This window comes from Leopardus geoffroyi, chromosome B3 (genome assembly GCF_018350155.1).
Source record: "Leopardus geoffroyi isolate Oge1 chromosome B3, O.geoffroyi_Oge1_pat1.0, whole genome shotgun sequence".
Classification (NCBI taxonomy): Eukaryota; Metazoa; Chordata; class Mammalia; order Carnivora; family Felidae; genus Leopardus; species Leopardus geoffroyi.
Genome location: NC_059337.1, coordinates 2,171,910 through 2,193,211, shown reverse-complemented (window position 1 = coordinate 2,193,211; position 21,302 = coordinate 2,171,910). Strand labels below are relative to the sequence as shown.

General features: G+C 58.7%; 1 protein-coding gene and 1 long non-coding RNA gene across 3 annotated transcripts in view; both read right to left on the bottom strand.

The window, feature by feature from the left end:
• IL16 (interleukin 16) overlaps nt 1-1,675 on the bottom strand; it is a 96,295-nt gene extending 94,620 nt beyond the window's left edge. For both annotated transcript variants that reach the window (XM_045448565.1, XM_045448566.1), the window contains exon 1: nt 1,309-1,675. Coding sequence is in view for 1 of the 2 variants with exons in the window: in XM_045448566.1 (XP_045304522.1) it covers nt 1,309-1,348 (40 nt within the window). In the remaining variant the exon portion in view is untranslated. The remainder of the gene's footprint in view (nt 1-1,308) is intronic.
• Nucleotides 1,676-7,886: 6,211 nt separating this feature from the next.
• On the bottom strand, nt 7,887-10,323 carry LOC123581949. Its single transcript, XR_006704099.1, has 2 exons — nt 9,672-10,323; nt 7,887-9,436 (listed from the first exon to the last, which is right to left on the bottom strand). It is a non-coding gene; the product is annotated as an uncharacterized LOC123581949 (long non-coding RNA).
• Between the last annotated feature and the right edge of the window lie 10,979 nt (nt 10,324-21,302).

Sequence of the window (21,302 nt, the reverse complement as noted above, 5' to 3'; positions counted from 1 at the left end):
ATACCAGGTCAAGCCCAGCTCTTGAAGACTCCCCAGTACGTGCATCCATACGGTCCACAGCCAAAGGGAGACATTCTGAGGGCTCGGCCCACTTGCTGTAAGAGAGGGAAGGCATGGCGGCCCGGCCCTCGAGCGCTCCCTTTATCCCCAAGCCCTGGGTGCTCTGTGAGGGCTCCCGTGTCACAACAGGGCAGGAGGCTGCATCCAGACGCTCCCGTGTTCCGGGCATCACGCATAGGATGCTCGGGCCATTTCACAGGCGTTATCTCCTTCATTGCTTCGGTAGTCCTGTGAGGTAGGAATCCATGGCCCTTGTTTCGCGGGGGAGGAAACCGAGCCTGGGAGAGGTTACACACCCTGCCCCGAGTCAACTAGCCTGTTCACCTCAGCGCCAAGACCGCACCCCAGGTGGCTGGACCCCACAGCCCGGCTCTTGGTCCCTACGTGCCACTGCCTCTCTTCAGACCCCAGCGACGCTTGAGTGAAACCTCACCAAGGGAGCCCAGGGCTCCAGCCGTATCTTCCATATCTTCCTGGAGCTGGAACAGTCAGAGTGTGCCTTTGACTTGCCTCATTCCCCTTTTTAAAGAAAACCATGTGTTTACTCTCCGATGCCAAAGTTACAACAGAACTGAAGTTTTGCCAGTGTTGACTTTAAAAGTTGAGCAGAGGGGTTCAAATCCTTTCCCCTGGTGCCTGTTTATTCATGTTTCCAGAGCAAACGGAGGTGGTCAAAGAAACCATCTATCGGATCTATACCTGCAGCAAGGCAGGGAGTCCGGCCAGGGCGCTCATGCCCCTCCCAGCCTCACCTCTCCCCTCCCCGCGCCCAGCCCTGCAAGACTCAGAGGGGCCCCTGCGCCGTTCTCCGGAGACACCCAGGAGCTCCCCCTTCTGTTCTGTTTCCTGCTAGGACCAGAGCTCAGCGGGTGGGGACCCGGGCTGCTCGGATGCCCCTGCTCCCTGAGGGTTGCCAGCGACGCTCACAGAGGAAGTGAGGGCACCAGTCAGGGCTCCCTCTCCTCTCCTGGGGGGGGCAGGGGGGCTGCGATACCCTCGCCCCTCTCCTCTCTGCCCAGCAGACTACTGAGCATCCAGCCGGCTCTGCAAAGACAACGCGGACAGACAGGGATGTGTCCTGCTCCACACACGTGCACGCGCGCGCGCACACACACACACACACACACACACACACACAATACGGCGTAACCAAAATCACGCTCAGCGGACCCCTCCCTGAGGATGTCAGGAGAGTCAACCCCTCCGTATCCAGCTCCCCGGGACCCCCTGAGAAGAAGCTGCACTTACCCGTCTCCCTGCGGGGGAAGATTCTCTTCTGCAAACTCATGCCGCGGGGCTTCGAGGAGGAGGCTGAGCCGGGAAAAGTCCCCGGGAGCCCGAGAGCCCCAGCCCGCTCGGCTCACTCAACAAGCCCCGGGGATCACCGGCAGCTTCTGGGCGGGGAGTATTTGAACAGGAGTTAGAAGTACGAAGTAAGTCGTCGTTAGAGCTGTTTCTCCCCCCCCCACACCCCGGCAGGGAGGGAGGGAGAGAAGCCCTTTCCAGCTGCCAGCAAATCTTGAGCGTCTCAGAACGGTTGCTTCCCACCCCTGCCCTTCTTGCGAAGCAACTGTGCATGAAGGCGATGTTATTTCACTGGATCGAGCCCTCAGATCATAAGCCTTTTCCTGTACCACAAACAGAAATGTAAAACCTCAAACTTTCCTTTGGACTCAGACTCTGCTGGGAGAGGACTGAACACAACCCTCTCTGAGGTCGAACGTATGGAAAATGTGCTAAACTGTTTAGATCATCCCAAGGGCTAGACTGCTCCCCACTACAAGCTCCCCTCCCCCGGGCTTTTTTGTTGTTGTTGTTGTTTTTAATGAGTTCTGGTGTGTTTATGTAATTGCAAGGGACAAACACAACACCTAAAATCTCTGCTCAAAGTTGAAGTGATTCATTTTCTCCTTCACACACACCACACACAAACACAGCGCCTGTTTAATCCAAGTGAAAACGCCTTTCATAAAATCTGCAAAGGGCTGGGGCAGAGCGGCTGCTGGTGAATGCAGCCTGTGTCCCCAGAAGGGCAGTTGGGCTCCGGGGAAGGTGGAGGCTGACTTTAATCAGGACAAACAGAAGGCGCTCTGACTCCCGCCCATGCCGGGACAAGCAGGGATAAAAAAAAAAGTGGGTGCGAGCCCCGGCTGAGCGGGCTGTTAAAATCTGTTCCGCCGACTGTACCCAATTCCCCCCAGTTGTCTTCTCATACCAGGAGATTTTATTTTTAGACTTGGACAAGATGTACTATTATTTTAAGTGACCAACTTGATTGCTGGGTTATATAAATCCTTGGATTCCCCCGCCGAAAAGACCAAAAGAATATACAATAAGTAGGCAAAGAGTCAGAGCTGGAAACTGGGGGAGAATGTGACCGTTTTGGAGACGTCGCAGCGGATGACAGGACCGAAAGGCAACCCTGTTCCATCCGATAGAGAGAAAACCTCCCCAGGAGGCAAGTGGCACAGACCGCGGTCCGGTCCCGGGGTGACCCACCCCTGCCAGGAGCCCCCACTAGACCAGAGTCAGTGCCACCACCACTCAGGATCTTGAAGAATCAAAGCCTGCTGAGTGAGCATCACTCTGCTCGAACCACCTCCGGGTCACTGCGGTCCCTCTGCAGACACGCACGCCCCGCACACACCCGAAAAAACCGTTTCTCAGGCTCGTGCTGCAAGGTTGACAGAAAAACCTTTGCTCTCAGCACCTAGAGCGGGAACAGCTCCCTGAGAGTCATCCCCATCCTGGGCTGGGGGTTGGGATCCAGAGCTGGCACTTTGCCACCACCAGGCCTATCTTGCTCTGAATAACCGAGTGACCGCCCGGGGCCGCGAAACCGCAGGACCCTCGGCTCGGCCGCCGGCAGCACGGGGGCCAGAACCCTGGCCTTCGTCCTAGCGGGACCCGCTGTGGCAACGGTGAGAGACGGGGCCACGTAAACGCGGAACGCTTTGCGGAAATCAAAACGGTGTGATAAGTACGGTGCGCTGTCATGGAAAGACGTCTGCACCACGTTACCGAGGGAACAAATTGGTTACAAATTGCAGAGTGATCGGTAGGATCTATATGCTTGAAGGAAGATGAAATTCGGGGAGTCGAATGGAGGGCGTTTTCCTCTACGAACTTGCCAATGTCCGTGGTGATTTCCCCACAATGTAGGCAGTGGAAATAGCTTTGCATTCATACCATCTAGAGGGTGATAGAAAAAAAATTTTTTAATCGAAAAGAATTTTTTTTTTTTTTTCAGTTGAGTCACTGGCTTTAGAACTCCTAAGTAGATTTGGTTAAGTCGACAGCAAGGACGACCATTTCGGAAGTCATGGCTTTTGATCATAGGAATTCAGCCTTTGACAAAGGGATTTTTATTTGGTGTGGTAGGCGGGATATGGGCCGCTACGAAAAGGTCCGAGGCCCGTACCGGGAATCTCTGGGCAGGTATGTCGTATTAGGACATGAGGGGGGAGTTAAGGCTGCAGACGGAACAGACCTTGCTAATCAGCGGACGTTAAGATCAAGGGATCGTCCCAGATTATCCAGGTGGGCGCCAGGAAATCACAGGGGAGGCAGAAGAGGGGGTCCGAGCCCACGAAGTTGCATCCCCGGCTGTAATGACAGAGGAAGGGGCCACGAGCCACGGACACCGGTGGCCTCCGGAAGCTGGAGAAGGAAGGCGATGGGGCCTCCCCTCCCGTCTCCAGATGGAAACGCAGCCCCGCCCACACTTTGGCCTCAGCTCCGGTGAGACGCTTTCGCACGCCTGACCCCAAGAAGGACAAGATCACGCTTCTATGCTGTTTTAAGCCACTATCTCTGTGGTGATTTCTTACAGCAGCAACGGGAGACCAACACGTTTGAGTTTGTTCTTATTTTGTGTGTTTCCTCGAGGCCAAAAGCTTGCCTTCAACCACAGGCAGCAAAGCCCAACATTTATCAAAGCACAACATTTATCCCGTCAACTCACAGGTCCGGGAAGAGCGTGTGATGATAAAAGAACGGTTGTCGTCCTATCCGAAGGGAGATGAAAGTCTCTGCCCAAGTGGGGGGAAGTCTGGGGCTCGAGGGCCGTGTGTTGGGGGCCTGGCAAGGAGCCCCCATTCTGTTCCTTGCTGGCTGACAGGAAGACGCCAGGGCAGGACGCACAGGGGACAAGAGAGGACACACGTCCTGCCCGAGATGCCTGCCCAGTGGACACGTCCTCCCATGGAGGGAGTGTGGCTGCAAGTTCCCGGTGCTTGACAAGGTACCCGGGGTGGCCTGAGCGTGCCAGCTCAGCTGGGGAGCTCCGGACAGGTGGACGCAGAGGGAAGAGAGTGAGCTGCGTGGCCTTGAGAAGCACATACCCGGTGCCCCGCACAAGGAGAGGCTGGCAGTCTCCATCCGCGGAGAGGCGCCCCCCCCCCACCTCGTGTCACTCAGCAACCCCGTGGGGGACATCGGAAGTCACGGAGTAGGGCCCAGAGGGGACTGAGTGGCATCAGGGGTGAATCAGGAATGACTAGGCTCACTTTGCGTTGGCGAAGTTAATATTCCATCACCTGCAGAAGTGAGGGGTTACGAGTAAATTCAGTTACAGAGAAACAGGAAAAGGCTGGATGTTTATACGTCACTTTTTTCTTTTTTCTGTAAATAGCCTATCAGCTACATGTCAAGATGGGAACAGAAGTTATCTCTGGCCAGCGGGATTAGGAGCCCTTTTTATTTCTTTCAGTCTGTATTTCCTAGTTTGCTTTTTTCCCCCCTAAAAAGAACAAGTTTATTTCTTAGCAAAACCAGGGGGCGATATCCTTACAGGAGGCCCTATTTGTTGGGTGACTTCCTCAGCCAGTCCTCATGGCTCTAAGACGACCTTGGGGCCGGCTTTCTGCCCCGATGACCAGTTTTCATCTTATTCTGTGTCCCCGGGGGCTCCGTGGAAAGTTCGAGAGGCTGCATAGGGAGCAGCCGGGGGCTGTGACCTCTGAGGTTAACATTTCCAAAGTGTGCGGCAGGGGAGAAGCTAAGACCCCCACGGGGGGCCCTGACCCTGATCCCTGGCGGGGGGGGGGGGGGGGGGGGGGAGGTCCGTCCACCACCAGCCCCACCGGGAAGCCCCCAAGCCGCCAGACTTCCTCACACGGCAACGTGTGCTCAGAAGGTGCCCGAGCCAGGAGAACGAGGGGGGCCACACGGCACAGTTTCAATTAGAACCACAGATGGTGAGAGAGGAGAGGGGATGTCGGGGGTGGGGGGGGGGGGTGTCTCACATCTGGGGCGGGGCCTTCTCCATGTCCTCGGTTCTTTCCATGTAGTCACCTCCCGTGAACAAAGTCGCCTCCTTGGCCCTGTTCCCCGCTATGGGGGGACTGAGGGAGTCTCTGTCACACAACGCCTGGTCTACGGCCGTACCACCCTCAATGCGCCTGACAAGGTCTGCAACAAAGAACGGGGGTCCCGTCTCTGACTTGTCAAACCACCCGGGGGGAGAGGTGACCTCAACCGCCCGCGTTCCGACCCTCTGTCCTCTCTCAGCCTCTGCCTCTGCTCCGGCCAGCAGAGCTAGGGTCGTAGGACAGGGAAATATGTGACACTCCCACCTCTGCAGGCCCCCTGGGGTGTGCCCACTTCAGAGGATTGGATCCCCTTCCTTGGCTGGTCCTGTGACCCCAGCCCCTCAGACTGGGGTGTAGACACAGACTATAAAGGGGGCCCTACCCGGTCCTGAGCCAATCCTGCCCAGACGGCCAAGCGAGAGTGGCTGGTGAGCCCCGGGTGATGCTCACTGCGGTGGGCGCACTCAGGGCCTGCCCTGTCCCCTGGGAGCCCTGGGCCTCCTGCCTGCGGGTGTCGGTCCGGTCCGGAAAGCCTGCCTCCCGCTTCCACAGACTGGCCTGTCCCCTCCCTGTGGGACCTGCCCCGAACACTCCCTCGGGTTCTCGCCCTCCGACTCGGACACCGGGCCATGCGGCCTGCCCCGCTCCTCTCTTCCAACCCACATGCCACCGGCTTCCTGCACGGGCACCTTCCGGGGCCACGGCCCCATCATGACCAGCTCCTCAGCTCCCCGAGACACTGTCCACTCCCACTGCTCCCTGGAGCCGGGTCCCCAGCAAACTGGGACCACTTCTTCCCACTTCCCTCTTCCCTCCAAGTCCCCCACTGACTGTGTCAAATCCTGGGTGGCTCAGTCGGTCGAGCGTCCGACTTCATTCAGGTCATGATCTGGAGGTTTGTGGGTTCGAGCCCCACGTCGGGCTCTGCGCTGGGAGCCTGGAGCCTGCTTCGGATTCTGTGTGTCTCTCTCTGCCCCTCCCCCGCTCATGATCTCTCTCTGTGTCTCTCTCTCTCTCTCTCTCGAAAATAAATAAACATGAAAACAAAATTAAAAACAAATAAGGCACCGAGCCTTGCCTACCAGCCTCACCCCGACACCACAGACCTCCCGGGCTCGCTTCTTGGCCCTCCATCAGTGCCCCCAGGAGCACGTGGCCTGCTGGGTCCCCCCAGGAGGTCGGCATTCCCTCCCCCACGTCCTCACAGACGGTGCGGCCACGCTGCGTAGAGGGACATGGGACCGCCTGCACGACAGTGACCCCAAGGGAGCCTGGACTAGCTCAGTGAAAGCCAGCAAACTCTTTTTTCAGTCTAACGTGTAATTATTCACCTGAACGCCTTCATCCCCGGGGACGGTAACTGTGCCCAAGGATGAAACGTCCCTGTCAAGCAGCCCGTTCATTTCGAAATGTTCACTGGCTTTGAAATTTACTTTTGTACTCAGAAAATTCTAGAGACAGGCTAATATACCACTTTAGGGCATTGATAGTTTTCGGACACTATTTTAGGGACAAAATGAGCCTCCTGTACCGTTCAGAGAAGGACAAAACACCCAGTGACTCTCCAGCCTGGAGCTTTGGGGCTCCCAAATCCCGAAATCCTGTCAGGTCGTCTGCCGCAGCTCCGGAAACCACACAGCCCGCTTCACTGTTAACCACAGGACGTGATGGCCGACTCCCCATTCTACAGGTGTGGAAATGAAGGCGTCAGAGAGGCGGGCGGGGGGCCTGCTGGGGTCCCAGAGGTAGGACACGTTGGGGGCGACACACCCATGGTTCTTCGGTAAAGACCAAAAAAGTGCCTGTCCGGTTCTCAATCACGAACGAATGGGCAGAGGACCTGCTCCTGGGCCCCCAGATGGGAACCCACTCTAAGCCCGAGAGAACACGCCGGAGGGACGAGGGACGAGCTAAGCTGTGTGGCTTGCTAACTTCTAGGAGGACCAGATCCCCGTTTCTCAGACATCTACACGGAACGTTAGGAGATAAAACGACGACGGTGGACGTGAAGTTGGTCTGGCTGAGGACCGGATGGCTAGGCTGCATCTCTGGCCCCAGCCCCCCCCCCTTACCACTCCTCAGCAGCCCCCCACCCCGAGGTCAGCCGAGCACGTCTGCAAACCTCTGTCCTAAAGCGCCCCTCTCATCCACGCGTGGGACTCCGAGGCGGGAGGGAAAATGACGCGTCCAAAGACGAACGATCACGGCGATGGCCAGGGTTGTAAAGACCACCCATGGCGACCAGTCCTCTGTCCCCAGGATCCCTTTCTACCACCCTTGGTGACCACTCTGCCGCGCGCTAACATCAGAGAGGGAAGCCCAACGATGCCCCGGTCGGTCTGCTTTGTTCACGGTCTCCCCACGCAGGGACACATCCCGGGACGTCGCGGAGACAGGCAGGACCCTGCTTCGTCAAGCCTTCACACGCTCTGTGCTTTTGAAAGCACATCCCGAAGTATCTCCCCACCTCTTACGTCTTTAATTTATCCTGAAATATTTTCTGCGGGCCCAGAGGTATACAAGCTTCCCTTTATTCTGGAAGACATCTATTGTTTTAATGTAAAAGCTTTGCCGTGTGTGTGTGTGTGTGTGTGCGCGCGCGCACGCACATGATACACATTATAATCATTTTATCATTACCTGTCTGTGGCCACCACTAAGTTGGCCATGTGTGAGCCCCCAGGAGCAACCCAGAAGCAAGTGTAGGTCACAGGGAAGAAAGTCACAATACTGTCTGGCACCAGGACGTCCGTGGAAGGTGACAGGGTCTTCCCCACCAGACCCCTGCACCAAGCCTGTCACAGCACATACCAGCAGCCCTCTCTGCCCTTCTCCCGGGTCTGACCCGAGTCGTCTCCTGCAGGACAGGAACTGCACTCGTGAGGCCATTCTCAGGACCCCTGAGCTCTGCCCCTGCGGTCCCACGTCACTCTTTTCCCCCAACCTCTTCCCGGCTCCAGACTGACCACTCATGGCCCAAACTCAGCGACCCTCGGAAATCAGGGCATCCCCCCCTGGACGACACAGCTTGTCTTCTCTCTTTCCAGGTAGGAAGCATGCTTCCTCCGCTCTGGAGGGGGAGCCCTTGGATTCGAGATGCACTTGTCGGCCACACTGATTGAGTCTATATGATGGCGGGATCGTCTACACCGGGCCCGGACCGCGCGAGATGGAGGGGTGATAGACAAGTAGTTGTAATGAACGATGGTGGTGGTGGCGACGGCGGTGACAGTTACTTAGTGCTGAGTATCCGCTCTGTGCCAATCACTCCTGACCCTCACCTGTCTTCATTAAGCCCACGTGGTCAGCACCACGCGGCAGAATGCGTCCCTCGAGGCTTGGCTATGTCCTCCAACTTGGACCGGAAGGCAGGGAAGGAACAGACAAGTTATCAGCAGGTACCGGTGGCCGCTCTCTGGCTGGCTGACCGACCGTGGAGGGGCGCCCAGGCCATCTGTTGTAGCACAGGGAGCCAGAAGGACAGTGACTCCAGTCCCAGCCCGTGCAGGGGCACGGGAAGCATAGGGGACCGCAGAGAGGGGAGGGGCACAGGAATGACCCGGGAGCCTGAACCGGCACCAAAGTGACACGGTAAGCCCTGGGCCCTCACGTCCTCACGCTCCCTTGCTAGGATGCGTAGGGAAGGAACCGCCACCCAGAGGATCGGTCGGTTCAGCGCCTCAAGTCAGTTTAGTCCTGCAGGGAGAGAATCCTCCGTGGGCCCAGCCAGGGACGCCCGGGGGAGGCAGAGGCTTGACGGGAGCGCTGAGATGGAGTTTGGACAGAGAATGTCAAGCCGGGGACACAGGACGACTGTGTGAGTCCCCCCTCTCCAAGGGCAACTTCTCGTACTTGCATGGATGCCAACCCAAAAGAGGCCACCGGTGCCCCCGGGCCAGGTCTCCTCTCCAAGGTGATTGGAGCCAAAGGCCAGAGCTCAGTTCTCAAGGAAGGCCCAAGAGTCGAGTCGTAAAGCCCAGGGCCCGCGTCCCCGACACCTGTGTCTCCTCCTTCTGTCCTTGGCCTCCGCGAGGACCCCACCTGCAGCTGACATTCATTCTGCCCTGCTGACGAACAGAGGACGGCCTCACATCTGGGCTCCTAGCCACGGCCCCCCATTGCCATTCCCACCGCTGCCCACGTTTTCACGGCCCTTCCCCCACACTCGCTTCTGGAAGGCCTGAGCCTCCACCTTGGGTCACCGGCCCCTGCTCCAGGCTGCTGCACCACAGGCAGAACTCCCCGATCACCTAATAGGCAGATAGGGCCCAGAGAAGTCGATACAGCCCTACATCATACCAGCAGATGGCCTGAGACCACGCTGGTAACAGGTGTCACAGAGTCAAGGCTCAGATGCCCTCCAGGGTATCCTCGTTTCTTGAACGCATCGAATCTCCATTCTATAATCAGAAAGGACAATTTTCACCTCTTCCCAAGATGCATTCAGCAGACAGCCACTGGACGGCCGCCGGGCTGCGTCCTCAGGAGTTTTCGAAGGGAGAATGACGGGGCAGGGAGGGGTCAGAGGCTGCCACGTTGCCGTGGAGTGGGGTTTAGGATACGTCTTTCCCTGGGAGATTTGGGAGCTCAGGAGCAGGCACAGACCCCACACCGTCAGGTCAGAGGAGCCCTGGGCTCGTGGGTTGATTCTGAAGGTCAGAAGAGCTGGAAGGCGGGCCTGTCTGAACCGAGGGACTGAGTGCACCGCGGAACGGGGCTGGAAACAGGATGCTTTCAGGAGGCACCAGTCGATACGTGGAGATCGGATCTGAGACCCCCGGTGCTTTCCCTCCCGACACCATCACTGTGCTCCCCATCACCCAGCCGAGCACCGGCAACTAACCCCGACTCTTGCTTTTCCTTATTTCTACTTTTTTTTATTTCTAATTTTTTTAACGTGTATTCGTTTTCGAGAGACAGAGAAACAGAGCATGAGCGGGGGAGGAACAGAGAGAGAGAGAGACACGGAATCCAAAGCAGGCTCCGGGCTCCAAGCTGTCAGCGCAGAGCCCGACGCGGAGCTCGAACCCACGAACCGCGAGATCGTGACCTGAGCCGAAGTCGGACGCTTCACCGACGGAGCCCCCCGGGGTGCCCCACCTTAATTCTACTTTTAAGTCAAGTCTCGCCAGTGTGTGTTCTGAACAGCTCTCAGGCACAGTGACTTCTCTTGGTTCCCTTTGCCGCTTCCTGGTTGAGACTCCCCTACCATGGGGCCAGGGTACCCCCAGAGTCTCCTGGCTTCCCTACCTTCCTCTGCCCCAAGTATATCCTCCCCCACAGACACAGAAACTCAGCCTTTACACCGTGTACGTAACACTCCTCCGAGAGTCCACATAAGCTACCCGATAAAACCCAAACCTATTGAGGCGCCTGGGTGGCGCAGTCGGTTAAGTTTCCGACTTCAGCCAGGTCACGATCTCGCGGTCCGGGAGTTCGAGCCCCGCGTCGGGCTCTGGGCTGATGGCTCGGAGCCTGGAGCCTGTTTCCGATTCTGTGTCTCCCTCTCTCTCTGCCCCTCCCCCGTTCATGCTCTGTCTCTCTCTGTCCCAAAAATAAATAAACGTTGAAAAAAAAAATTAAAAAAAAAAAACCCAAACCTATGAACCGGGGACGTAAGACCTCCGTTCTCGGGCCCCTGTGCCCCCTGCAGCCCCACTAGATACCCCTGCCCAGGCCCGCTCCCCCGAGCATACTACTCCTCACCTCCAGGATGTTGCACGGCTCCCTCCCCTCCACGCCACCCAGTTTCTTTACCTCATCCTTTCACCCACCACCTGGGCATCACCTTTCTAAATCCCCCCTTGGCACCCCTGGTCCCCCCCCCACCCCGCCGCCCCACCAGTGTGATCTGGGCCGCGTGAGACCCGCTGTGCACTCCCAATGCCGCGCTCCCCGTGTCCTATAATCATTGGCCTCCATATCCACCCACCCCGCCGGGTTGTCAGTATGTTGAGGGCAAGAACTAGGTGTTCTTCCCCTCTGTGTCCCCGTACCTAACTCAGTGGCTGGCACACAGGGAGAACTCAGCCTTCTCTGAACGAATTAAATAGCGGGGCCGGTGGCTGAACGATTGGTGCTTCCAGTGGCGAAAATAGCGAGCGCAGGGGAGCAGCTGGAATGAGGGCGGTTTGCGTTAGGGGGTTTGGAGCTTCCGGGGGAGCGCAGAGGGGAGAGGTGTCTGGTGGGCACGTGGACGCAGGGACTGGAGGTCAGGAGCGAGACGGGGGCTGGGGGACAGCCATCCGGCCATCATCAGTGTATAGACGGCAGACAAAGCCAAGGGCTCAGGTGGAAAATAACCTAGAAATTCCACCACAGGGGCGGGGGAGGCGTGGAATGGACGAGACACACAACAGCAAGGCAGGAAAGACACTGAAGAAAGAGATAGAAACATTTTAGAAGTTCCAGCACAGAAGCCAAGGGGGAGGGAGGGCCCATTCTGCATCTTACTTAATCTTCACTGGCTTTGGGTGCGAGCAAACAAACCCCGGGAACCTCTGGCAAATTCACTTGGCCTCCCTTCTTTCCCGGAGGCCCCTGGAGTTGAACAGCTGCCATTTCTAGGGTGCTAAGGAGGGGACCGGGGGGGGGGGGGAGGGACGGCAGATGGACACAAACGGACTGAAGATCGGGTCAGCCATTCAAGCGATTTCCCAAAACCTAGCGCTAACTCGTGCAGCCCACAGTCCATTTCCCATAAGTTGAAATCCCCGTTCAACTTGAGCGGAAATATCATCCACGTGTTCATGATTCATTTGCACTTTATGTAACCAAATGTTGGGCTGTCGCCGCTTGATGTCCAAGAGACCATGTGGAGAATCTTTGCAGCCAGAAGTCATGCGTTGCCAAGGGACGAGAAGCGGACGGGGTTTGGCCCGCCTCGTCCGTGATCGAAGGCCACCGGCAAGGGATGAATCGGTGTGGTGCGAAGGCGGAGACATCCAATCCGCCAGCTGTGACATCGGATCCACGTTCTGTGTCCCGGCCGCAGGCGTCTGATCTAAACAAGCCACATCAATGAGCAGGCAATGGCCAGAGACAGGGTCTTCCTTATGTAACTATTTGGCTACTGTTGCACAGCTAGATCCTTCCCAGCGTTGACATTATAAATAAAGCTAGAACAAAAATCGTCACCCATCCAGTTTTGCCCACATCCCCTGCTTCCCTAGAGTGAGTTTCCAGAAATAGAATTACTGGGTCAAAGGGGATACACGGGTTGTTAAGTTGCGTATCAGAAGAACTACATCGGGGCGCCTGGGTGGCCTCAGTTGGTTAACTGGCCAACTCTTGATTTCAGTTCAGGTCATGATCTCGTGGTTCGTGAGTTCGAGCCCCATGTCGGGCTCTGTGCTCACTGTGTGGAGCCTGCTTCAGATCCCGTCTCCCTCCTTCTGGCCCTCTCCCACTCGTCCATTCTCTCTCTCTCTCTCTCTCTCTCTCTCTCAAAAATAAATAAACATTTAAAAAATTGAAAAACTACATTAAATGACTCTTTTACCAGCAGTGAATGAACTTGTCTTTCTCACCATACCTTCCCAAGCACGGTACACGATCAACGAAATAACCCAGGGAAATACATGGAAGCTATTAAAAGTCGCCTCTTCATTGGGGCGCCTGGGTGGCGCAGTCGGTTGAGCGTCCGACTTCGGCCAGGTCATGATCTCGCGGTCCGTGAGTTCGAGCCCCGCGTCGGGCTCTGGGCTGATGGCTCAGAGCCTGGAGCCTGTTTCCGATTCTGTGTCTCCCTCTCTCTCTGCCCCTCCCCCGTTCATGCTCTGTCTCTCTCTGTCCCAAAAATAAATAAACGTTGAAAAAAAAAAAATTTTTAAATAAAAAAAAATAAAAGTCGCCTCTTCAAAGACCATTTTACACAGGACAGGAGCTATTAATGACAGATATAAAACTGTGTCATTGAATACCAATTGCCTACAAGTATAAACTCAATTTTATTTGAACTACGACGTGGGTGAGATGTACTCTCTACCAGTCAGAATGGCAATTCTGGAGAGAAGTTAATCCTCAAATCTCAGCACGTAACCCCAAAGAAGTTTCTTCCTCATCCCCACAGAGTCTGATGTATGTCAGGCTCCTCTTCAAGGCAGCACGTAGGGCACCAGACCATCCCTTTCCTGTGCCCCCACCATCACGACGTGTCCCCTCCAGAGCTCCATGACGGGGACGAGACAGCATGGGGGACCAGACAGGGGCCTTTCAGTGTCTCAGGCTGAAGTGATGCGTGTCATTTCTACTCGTGACTTACCGTCTACACCGCCCCACCCCCAACCAGGCCCAACCTCAAGGCAGCTAGAAAGAGCACGATATTCAGTGAGCACCCAATGTCCCCGTGTCGGGTCACCGACACCCCTTTCTGCCCTCTTTTCCCCACAAACAAAACACTCCCACTCCGTGGACGACAACCCACGGTCCCATCCAACCTCAGCGCCCTGCTCGGGAGATCGGAATCTCCGGCCAATGCATCAGGTCGACTGTGGCTCCTCCTGGTCCAGAGGCCTATCTTTCTAGAACAAGCGTCAGCAGGCTTCTCCTTACAGGGCCAGAGAGTCAGTATGTCAGGCTTGTGGGCCAAAAGGTCTCTGCTGCAGACACTCAGGCCTGTCCCACACACCCGGTACTCAGTGATGCTGCAGGGACACGGCAATATCCAGAAAGAGTCCCTTTCAGAGCAGAGAAAACTAGGAGACCCCCCAGCAATCACTGGTCCACAGAAATTCTGAAATCCTACCGGGCGGCCGCCGGGAAGCCTTCCAACCTGAGGACGGAGAATGTTCCGGGATTAGCCCTTCATTCTGCTTTGGGGAGGGCACTGCCTTATTCACTGCTCTCCAAGGACACATTCTGGAAGGTTCTTCCTCTTCCTCTGCTCCCTCGGCCTCATCCGAGGCGGGCTTTGGCAAGCACGTCCCCCACGGGGGCCGCAAAGACGCCCCAGTCTGCGCGCTGCCCGTGGACGGCGGGGGTCTCGGGGCAGCTAGAGAGTTAACGGTCTCCAAGAATCGCAGGCTTTTGTACGGAAGGATCTTTCTTTCTGGCAGTACAACTCTGAAACTCGGTGGTAGTTTCAAGTCCAGGAACCACACCCAATGTTCTTTCAAGACTTGGTTCCCAGATCGGCCTTATTCCTTCATTCCCGGCCCCTAAGCCTCTTCCCTCCATGCGAGAGTGGCTGCTTTAAGGCAATGGGGGGGGGTGGGGGTGGGGAGGGGAGAGTTTCAACAGGTGTTAGAGCCTCACCCTTAATCTGAGCTCCTCCCCGGTTCAGACTGGGCACCACCCAGGGCACCGCACCCTCAATCTGACATTTCCCTTTGGACCCTCAAGGTCTCGCCTCATCCAGTTTCTTACTTTATGGCCGAGAGGCAGTTAGTTTTTTCCGATTTCCTTCATTCCCTTGCATTGCTATGGGAAATCAGTCCCTTCGGGAGGCCACGTCTCCCCAGTCGCACCTTGTTAAGCGGCCAGGGACAACCGGCTGGGACTAGCGGACCCCGTCCCAACCCAACCTCCTCCCCTGAATCTGCGAGCCCATCGGGAGCCGAGGTGCCTTCCAGGTCACCGCAGGCGACCGGTCTCATCGGCATCTGACCACCGCGGGCCGGGGCCGCCGGTCTCCTCGCGTGTGGAGGGCCACGTGTCTCTGGATCTTGTTACAACAGCATCTCGGTTCCGCTACTGATTGCTTTCTTTCTTTCTTTTTTTTTTTTCTTAATGTTTATTTATTTTTGAGACAGAGACAGAGCGAGTGTGAGCGGGGGAGGGGCAGAGAGAGAGGGAGACACGGAATCCGAAGCACCGAGCCCGACGCGGGCAAGGAGGGAAACTGCAGCCCACGCTTCTGGTCCCAGAGGACAATGGACGTGAGGGGAGACGTCCAGGAAAGGGGGGAGGGGGCTGATAGGTTGGTCTTGAGGTTTGAGGGAAGATGAGGAAAGTAATTTTGCCTGGTTCACGCGGGAGTCCTCCCGCGTCTGGCCATCGGGAAGTCACCGTCCGCACGGCCCAGAGGGAACCGCATCACTGTGAACGGGAGCTGCCTCCGGACTAGGGACATGGTCCTCGACCTTAGTGGTAATGAGCTGTTTCCCATTCCCTTGTGCTATGCCACCCAGAAGTTCCAATGTCCTGGGGCGCCCGGGGGGCTCAGTCGGTCGCGCGGCCGACTTCGGCTCAGGTCACGATCTCACGGTTCGTGGGTTCGAGCCCCGCGTCGGGCTCTGTGCTGATGGCTCAGAGTCTAGAGCCCGCTTCGGATTCTGTGTCTCCCTCTCTCTGCCCCTCCTCCACTCACACTCTGTCTCTCTCGTGCTCTCTCTTTCTCTCTCTTGATCTCTCAAAAATAGATAAACATTAAAAAATATTTTTTTAATTAAAAAAAAAAGAAAGTTCCAATGTCTGGAAAAGGACAAGCACAAGTTGGCTGGTAGCCCGTACCTGAAGATGCCAGGACAGCCACAGCTCCGTCGAGACCTGAGCTGACGCTGGGCCAGCCAGCAAGGACCGTGACGTCCTGACCAGGCCAGCAGAGACACCAGATCACTAATCACTGTGGCCTCACACTCCCATCGCCCATATCCGCAGGATGTCGGCGGGGAGGGGGGGCGTCACCCCTCATCGGTTGCCAGCCCAGGAGGACCAGGTCCCCGGGGTAGGGCTCAGCGACGATCTAACAGGGCAGCTCGCCGAGGCAAGGACATCCAGTCACACCCTCTTGGTCCCTGCTGTCAGGCACACCTGAGGAGCCCCCGTGCACCCCAGATGCCCTTGCGGGGGTAGGGAAAGACAGTGGGGGCAAACCAGAGATCAACGATTTTACCAAAGGGGACTATTGGAATCGTTGCGTTAGAATAAGAATCCAGGGTTGGAGGCCAACTGACGAGTCCCTTCCTTGCCAGCCCTTTACGGGAAGGTAGGACTTGGTGAAGAAAATCACCGCAGCTGCGAAGTTCTCCAAACTGTACCACCGAGGCACCGCTCTCGGAATCCCCGTGGCCAGGAGCCCACGTTAAAGGTAGGCATCGCAGCCGGTGGTCCGAAGGGAGCACGGAGCGAGGGGGCTGCGGGAGGAGTCACTCGTGGGGACCAAGCGTTCCCTGTTCTGTCTGGTGCACGTGCGTGGGGCCAGCACCAAGTACAAGTCCGAAAGGAACACGCCGGCCAGGGTCCATCTGCCTGACTCTGTGTCCCCACCGCCTGGGCCACAGCCAGGGCCTCGATGAACGAGTGAGTGAGTCAATGAACAAGCCTCAAAATGAAACCATTTCGTTGAAACAGCCGTTTCGTCCCCAACTTGTCTTTTCTTTTCTTTTTAATATTTATTTTGAGAGAGTGCGCAAGCAGGAGAGAGGAGAGAGACGGAGAGAGAGAGAGACAGAGAATCCCAAGCAGAAGGAGGCTCCAAGCTCCGAGCTGTCAGCACAGAGCCCGACGCGGGGCTCGAACCCATGAAACGTGGGATCGTGACCTGAGCTCAAGTCGGACGCTTAACCGACGGAGCCACCCAGGCGCCCACACTTCATTTTAAAGTGCCCTCCCCCGGTCCACGCTGACTTCTGCGGACAAGGGACACACAGCCCCGCCGTCCCGGACTCAAGGCTACTGGCCCAGCCCCGAGCCCCCCTTCCCCTTGAGTATGATAATCCACAAACACCACAGAGGAGGTGGGGGGCTGGCCCCGGCCCTCAACACCAGCCTCAGTTACAGATTCCTCCGAGGTCCTGGCGCAAGTGTCCCGCTCAGTACACACACCCCGGGGAGCCCTCCTGGCCCCGGCTGGCGCCTGGCCAACCCGAAGGGCTCGTTCGGCCACTCAGCAAACACGTGCTGAGCCTCAGCTAAATACCGGGCACGGGGATGCTCTCCAGGGACACCGCTGTGACGGCTCATGGTGTCCCCTCGCTAGACCGGAGAGTTACCCTGGGGTCCTGGATTGGGTGCCAGGCAGGGGAGGGGCCCCTGGGGAGGGGGGCACTGAGGAGAAAGCACCCGCCTGCTTTGAGGGTAACGAGAGACAGCCACCCTGGGATAGGCCTACACTCCCAGAGTCCGAGGGACTCGAAGCATCCACGGCGGCCTGCGGGCCAGATGGAAACCACGCACGAAAACGGGGTGCGGGGTCACTTCGGCGGGGGTCCCAGAAGAGCACGCAGACCTCGGCAGGCAGAGCCCAGAAGAAAGGGGGGCTGAGCGGGGGCTGAGAGTGAGCCTCGGTGGGAGGAGGGACACGTTTCCTTCAGCAGCAGCAGCGTCCTGGTGAGTCCCCGGGAGTGGGGGGGGGTCCCCCAAAGGTCTCAGCAGAAACCCCAAGGCAGACGGATCCAAGGCGGAGAACCCGGGAGCTGTCTCCCTGCAGTGGCTCTCAGGGAGGGACTGTCCCTCGATAAGGAGGAGGAGAGGACCCCCCCAGGGCGTCCCGCCAGCAGAGAGCGGGCAGGGATTGGGTGTGACAAGGGAAAGTAACACTGTGCCCGCCCGACTGAGTCTGCGTTCGAGTGGTCAGCGGTCGAAGGCCACTTTCCCTGCCCAAGGGAGCCTCGGAGTCTTCCCCCAGGGGACAGGAGGGAGGTAGCCCGCAGGACAGGATGAAGGGAAGGAGGAAGCCCCATCCCGGGGCTTGGGCTACGTGTGAAAGCGGAGGAGAGGCAGGTATGAGGGGCACAGGAGAGGAAGACAGAGGCAAAGCCAGGCAGACAGGAGCTTACGTCCTGTAAGGGGGTGGGGGGGGCAGGAGACCGTGAATGGGGGGATCTGACCACAGGTCAGCACCCCAACTACCCGATGGGCCTTTCCCCTCGCGGCACGGGCTGTCCCGTCCTGCCCACAGTCCCTGTGTGTCCCCACCGCGAGCACCCTGGGCTCCTTCCCCCCGGGCTGTACGCGGGGCCAGGAAAGCTGGGAAGCCGATGCCCGGAGCTGCCCTCAGTCGGTGGCAGGTGGGCGTGCGGGACCGTGCTCGCCCCCGAGGCGGGTCCCTGAGGCTCCCCCCGGCTCCCAGGTCCCTCAGTGGGAGGGAGTCCCGGTCGCCCTCCGTGTCCATCACCTGCTGACTCAGAGGCACTCGACCGACTTTCCGCTCCCCCTGCTTCCCAGCCCCGCGGATGCACGCACGTCAGATAAATGCTCGCGCTCACATCTTTGTCGCAGGCTCTGCTTCCTGAGGAACCCACACTCGGGCACGCCCCGTGCCCACGCCTGTCTTAGGAGTAGGGGTGGGGGCTCCGCGGCCCCTCCCGCCCACCCCGGCCACCCCTGTCCTCTGTCGAACATCCCTGACACGTAGCCTCGTCCCTTCTGGGGAAGAGGGGAAGGATGCGGAGCCAAGAGGGCTGTCCCGCCTCCCTCCTAGCGCTCCCCCCCCAGCTCAGGGGATCCCCCCAGCCCCCCAGCAAGCCGGGCAGCATCCTGGTGTGGCTGCTCCCCGGCCCTGGGGCTTCAGCTCAAGGGTGGTGACGCTTCCTGCCCGTCTGCTCGGGAGCACATTCAGGAGACATGAGCAGATGCTCGGCCCGTGTTCAACCCTGCTCACGTCAGCCAACAATAACACGGCGCAGAGACGTTGCAGGGAGGGGGGAAGGGAGGAGGCTCCTGCCCAGCAGCTGGGGACAGCTCCAGGACACTCCGTGCCCACTCCCTCTGGGGGAGGGAGTGCCCGCCGTAAGGTGGGGCCGGGAGCACCCGGGGCCAGCGTTCTGGGCTGGAGCCCTGGCTCGGTCAGCCTGCTGCTCTCGGCTCCCAGACGGAGCCCGCAACCCCAGTGCCGGGCCCCCCGACGGCCCTACGGGGCCCGGAGGGGCTGCAGGAACTGGGGGTCTTTTCAGAAACTCACTGGGACCCAAGTGACTGGCCCCCTCACGGATACAGGGGCCACCTCTAACGCCCGCTCCACTGGATCGGACACGCTCCCAGTCTTGCTGGGCACAGAGCTCTAGAAAGTCCTTGCCCACCCCCCCCCCACCCCCACAGGGCTGGTGCCCAAGACGAAGCCCACCCGCCATCCGGTGTGCAGGTGCAACAGGTGACCGAGCTCCCAGGGCTGGGCCTTCTCAGAGGGCGGCTGCCCGTGGTCCCACCACGGGCTCCCGGCGCCTTCCAGCCCTCCTCCATGGCCCCTGCCACCGCACCCCACCGCCCGGGACTGGACAGCTACAGAGCCGAGAGGTTCCCCTCACGGCCTCCCCCCTACTCCTGCCCCCTCGCCCACGGCACGTCTAAAGCAGGTCTGAACGTAGAACTTAGACGCACAGCCGTGGTCGCTCCCCACGTACACCGCGGTCTGTACGGATCGATTTCCAATCTCCCGGGTTGACGTCAAGCCAACAAAACCGCACGGAGGGCTTCCTGCCTGGGAGGCCGTCCAGCTTCCTGGTGACGTGCTCTGGGCCTGGGTCTGGGGCCCCCTGCTCAGCTGCTGGACGTTGAGGCAACCGTTGCATGTCTCCGTTCCCCCCTGTGTCAAGTGCTCGTGACGGGGCCCGTCTCGGGGGCTGCGTGTGGGAAACCGAGCGGCTGATACGCGAGAACGTGCTTGGAGGGGCGCCTGGGGGGTCAGCTTGGGTTCAGTTCGCGTCACGATCTCACCGCTCGTGGGTTCCAGTCCCGCGTTGGGCTCTGTGCTGACAGCGCGGAGCCTGCTTGGGATTCTCTCTCTCTCTCTCTCTCTGCCCCTGCTCTGCTCTCTGTCTCTCAAAATAAATAAATACACTCTTTAGAAAATGAGGCATGTGCCCACGCAGCTTCTGTCTGAAGAGCTCACAGCCGCGTGGGAGACGCGAACCAGTCAGTAGCAACGCCAGACGGTGCAAGAGACGGCGGAGATGCCCACGGGATGCCCACGGGATGCCCAGGGCGCGGTGGTCAGTGTCGTTGTTACGGGCGGAATGCGGCCCCGAGCCTGGGCGCCTGGCACGCACCGGGTCACCCGAGGTGCACGGCAGGCCCCAGGAACGGCTGATGGGGGGCCCTTCTTTACCCCAGGAGTAGGCAGAGGCTCATGCTGACTTCCAAGGCCACCCGGGCGGGTGGTGACCAGCGTCCACGTGGAGCTGACGGCCCCAGAGCCGGGCCCAGAACCACTCCCGCTCCTGCCTTTCCCACGTGCATGTAACCTGGGGGGCGGCTGGGAGAGGAAGTCCAGAGGCCCCAGAACTGGGCGAGGCTGAGAAGTAGCAGCCAGGCCTTGGGTCGGCTCCCGCGTCAGGCTGCCGTCACTCGGGGCCATTTCCGGAGTCCGCAGGCCTGGAGAGAACTCCAGACTTCAGAGGGAATGTCTGCCCGGGGTCCCAGAGGGGCTGGGCTTGGCCCCGGGTCGAGGGTGGGGGGGGGGGGGGGGGGGGTGCAGGTGCCCGGGACGCCGCGGGGGAGGAAATGAACGGATACCCCGGCCACGGCCACGGGGCTTTTACGCTTTTTCCTCTCTTAAAATTACACGTTTAAAACTGGAATCTCCCTGGTGTTTCGATGAGGCTCGGGGTTGAGCAACGGCCCGGCCTTGACTTGTTTGCGGTTTCCACATTGACACCTGGTGGCCATTCCGGAGAACTGCAGGCGGGGACGGGGGCTTTTCCAGGAAACCGACCCCCAGCCTCCTCCGGTGGGGGGGGGAGGGTAATCCCTGTTACCTCCACTCCAGGGGCAGGGGCGGGGTGAGACTGACCAGCCCAGACCTGTCCTCGGTCACAGCACCCAGCCCTCGTTCTCCCCGCGGCCCGGGGCGCGTCCCTTCTCTGCTCTGTGACTACAGACTCAGAAATCCCCTGGTCTTTGGTCTCCCCGCACCGCTCCCTCTGGGTCAGCCTTCCTTTCTCGTCCGTCCCTCTCCTGCCCAGAGTCTCGCAGCGACCCCTCACCGCCCGCCGAGGGAAACGCAAACTTGCACACCCTGCCTGTCCCCTTCCCTGTCTTCTGTCCCTCTGC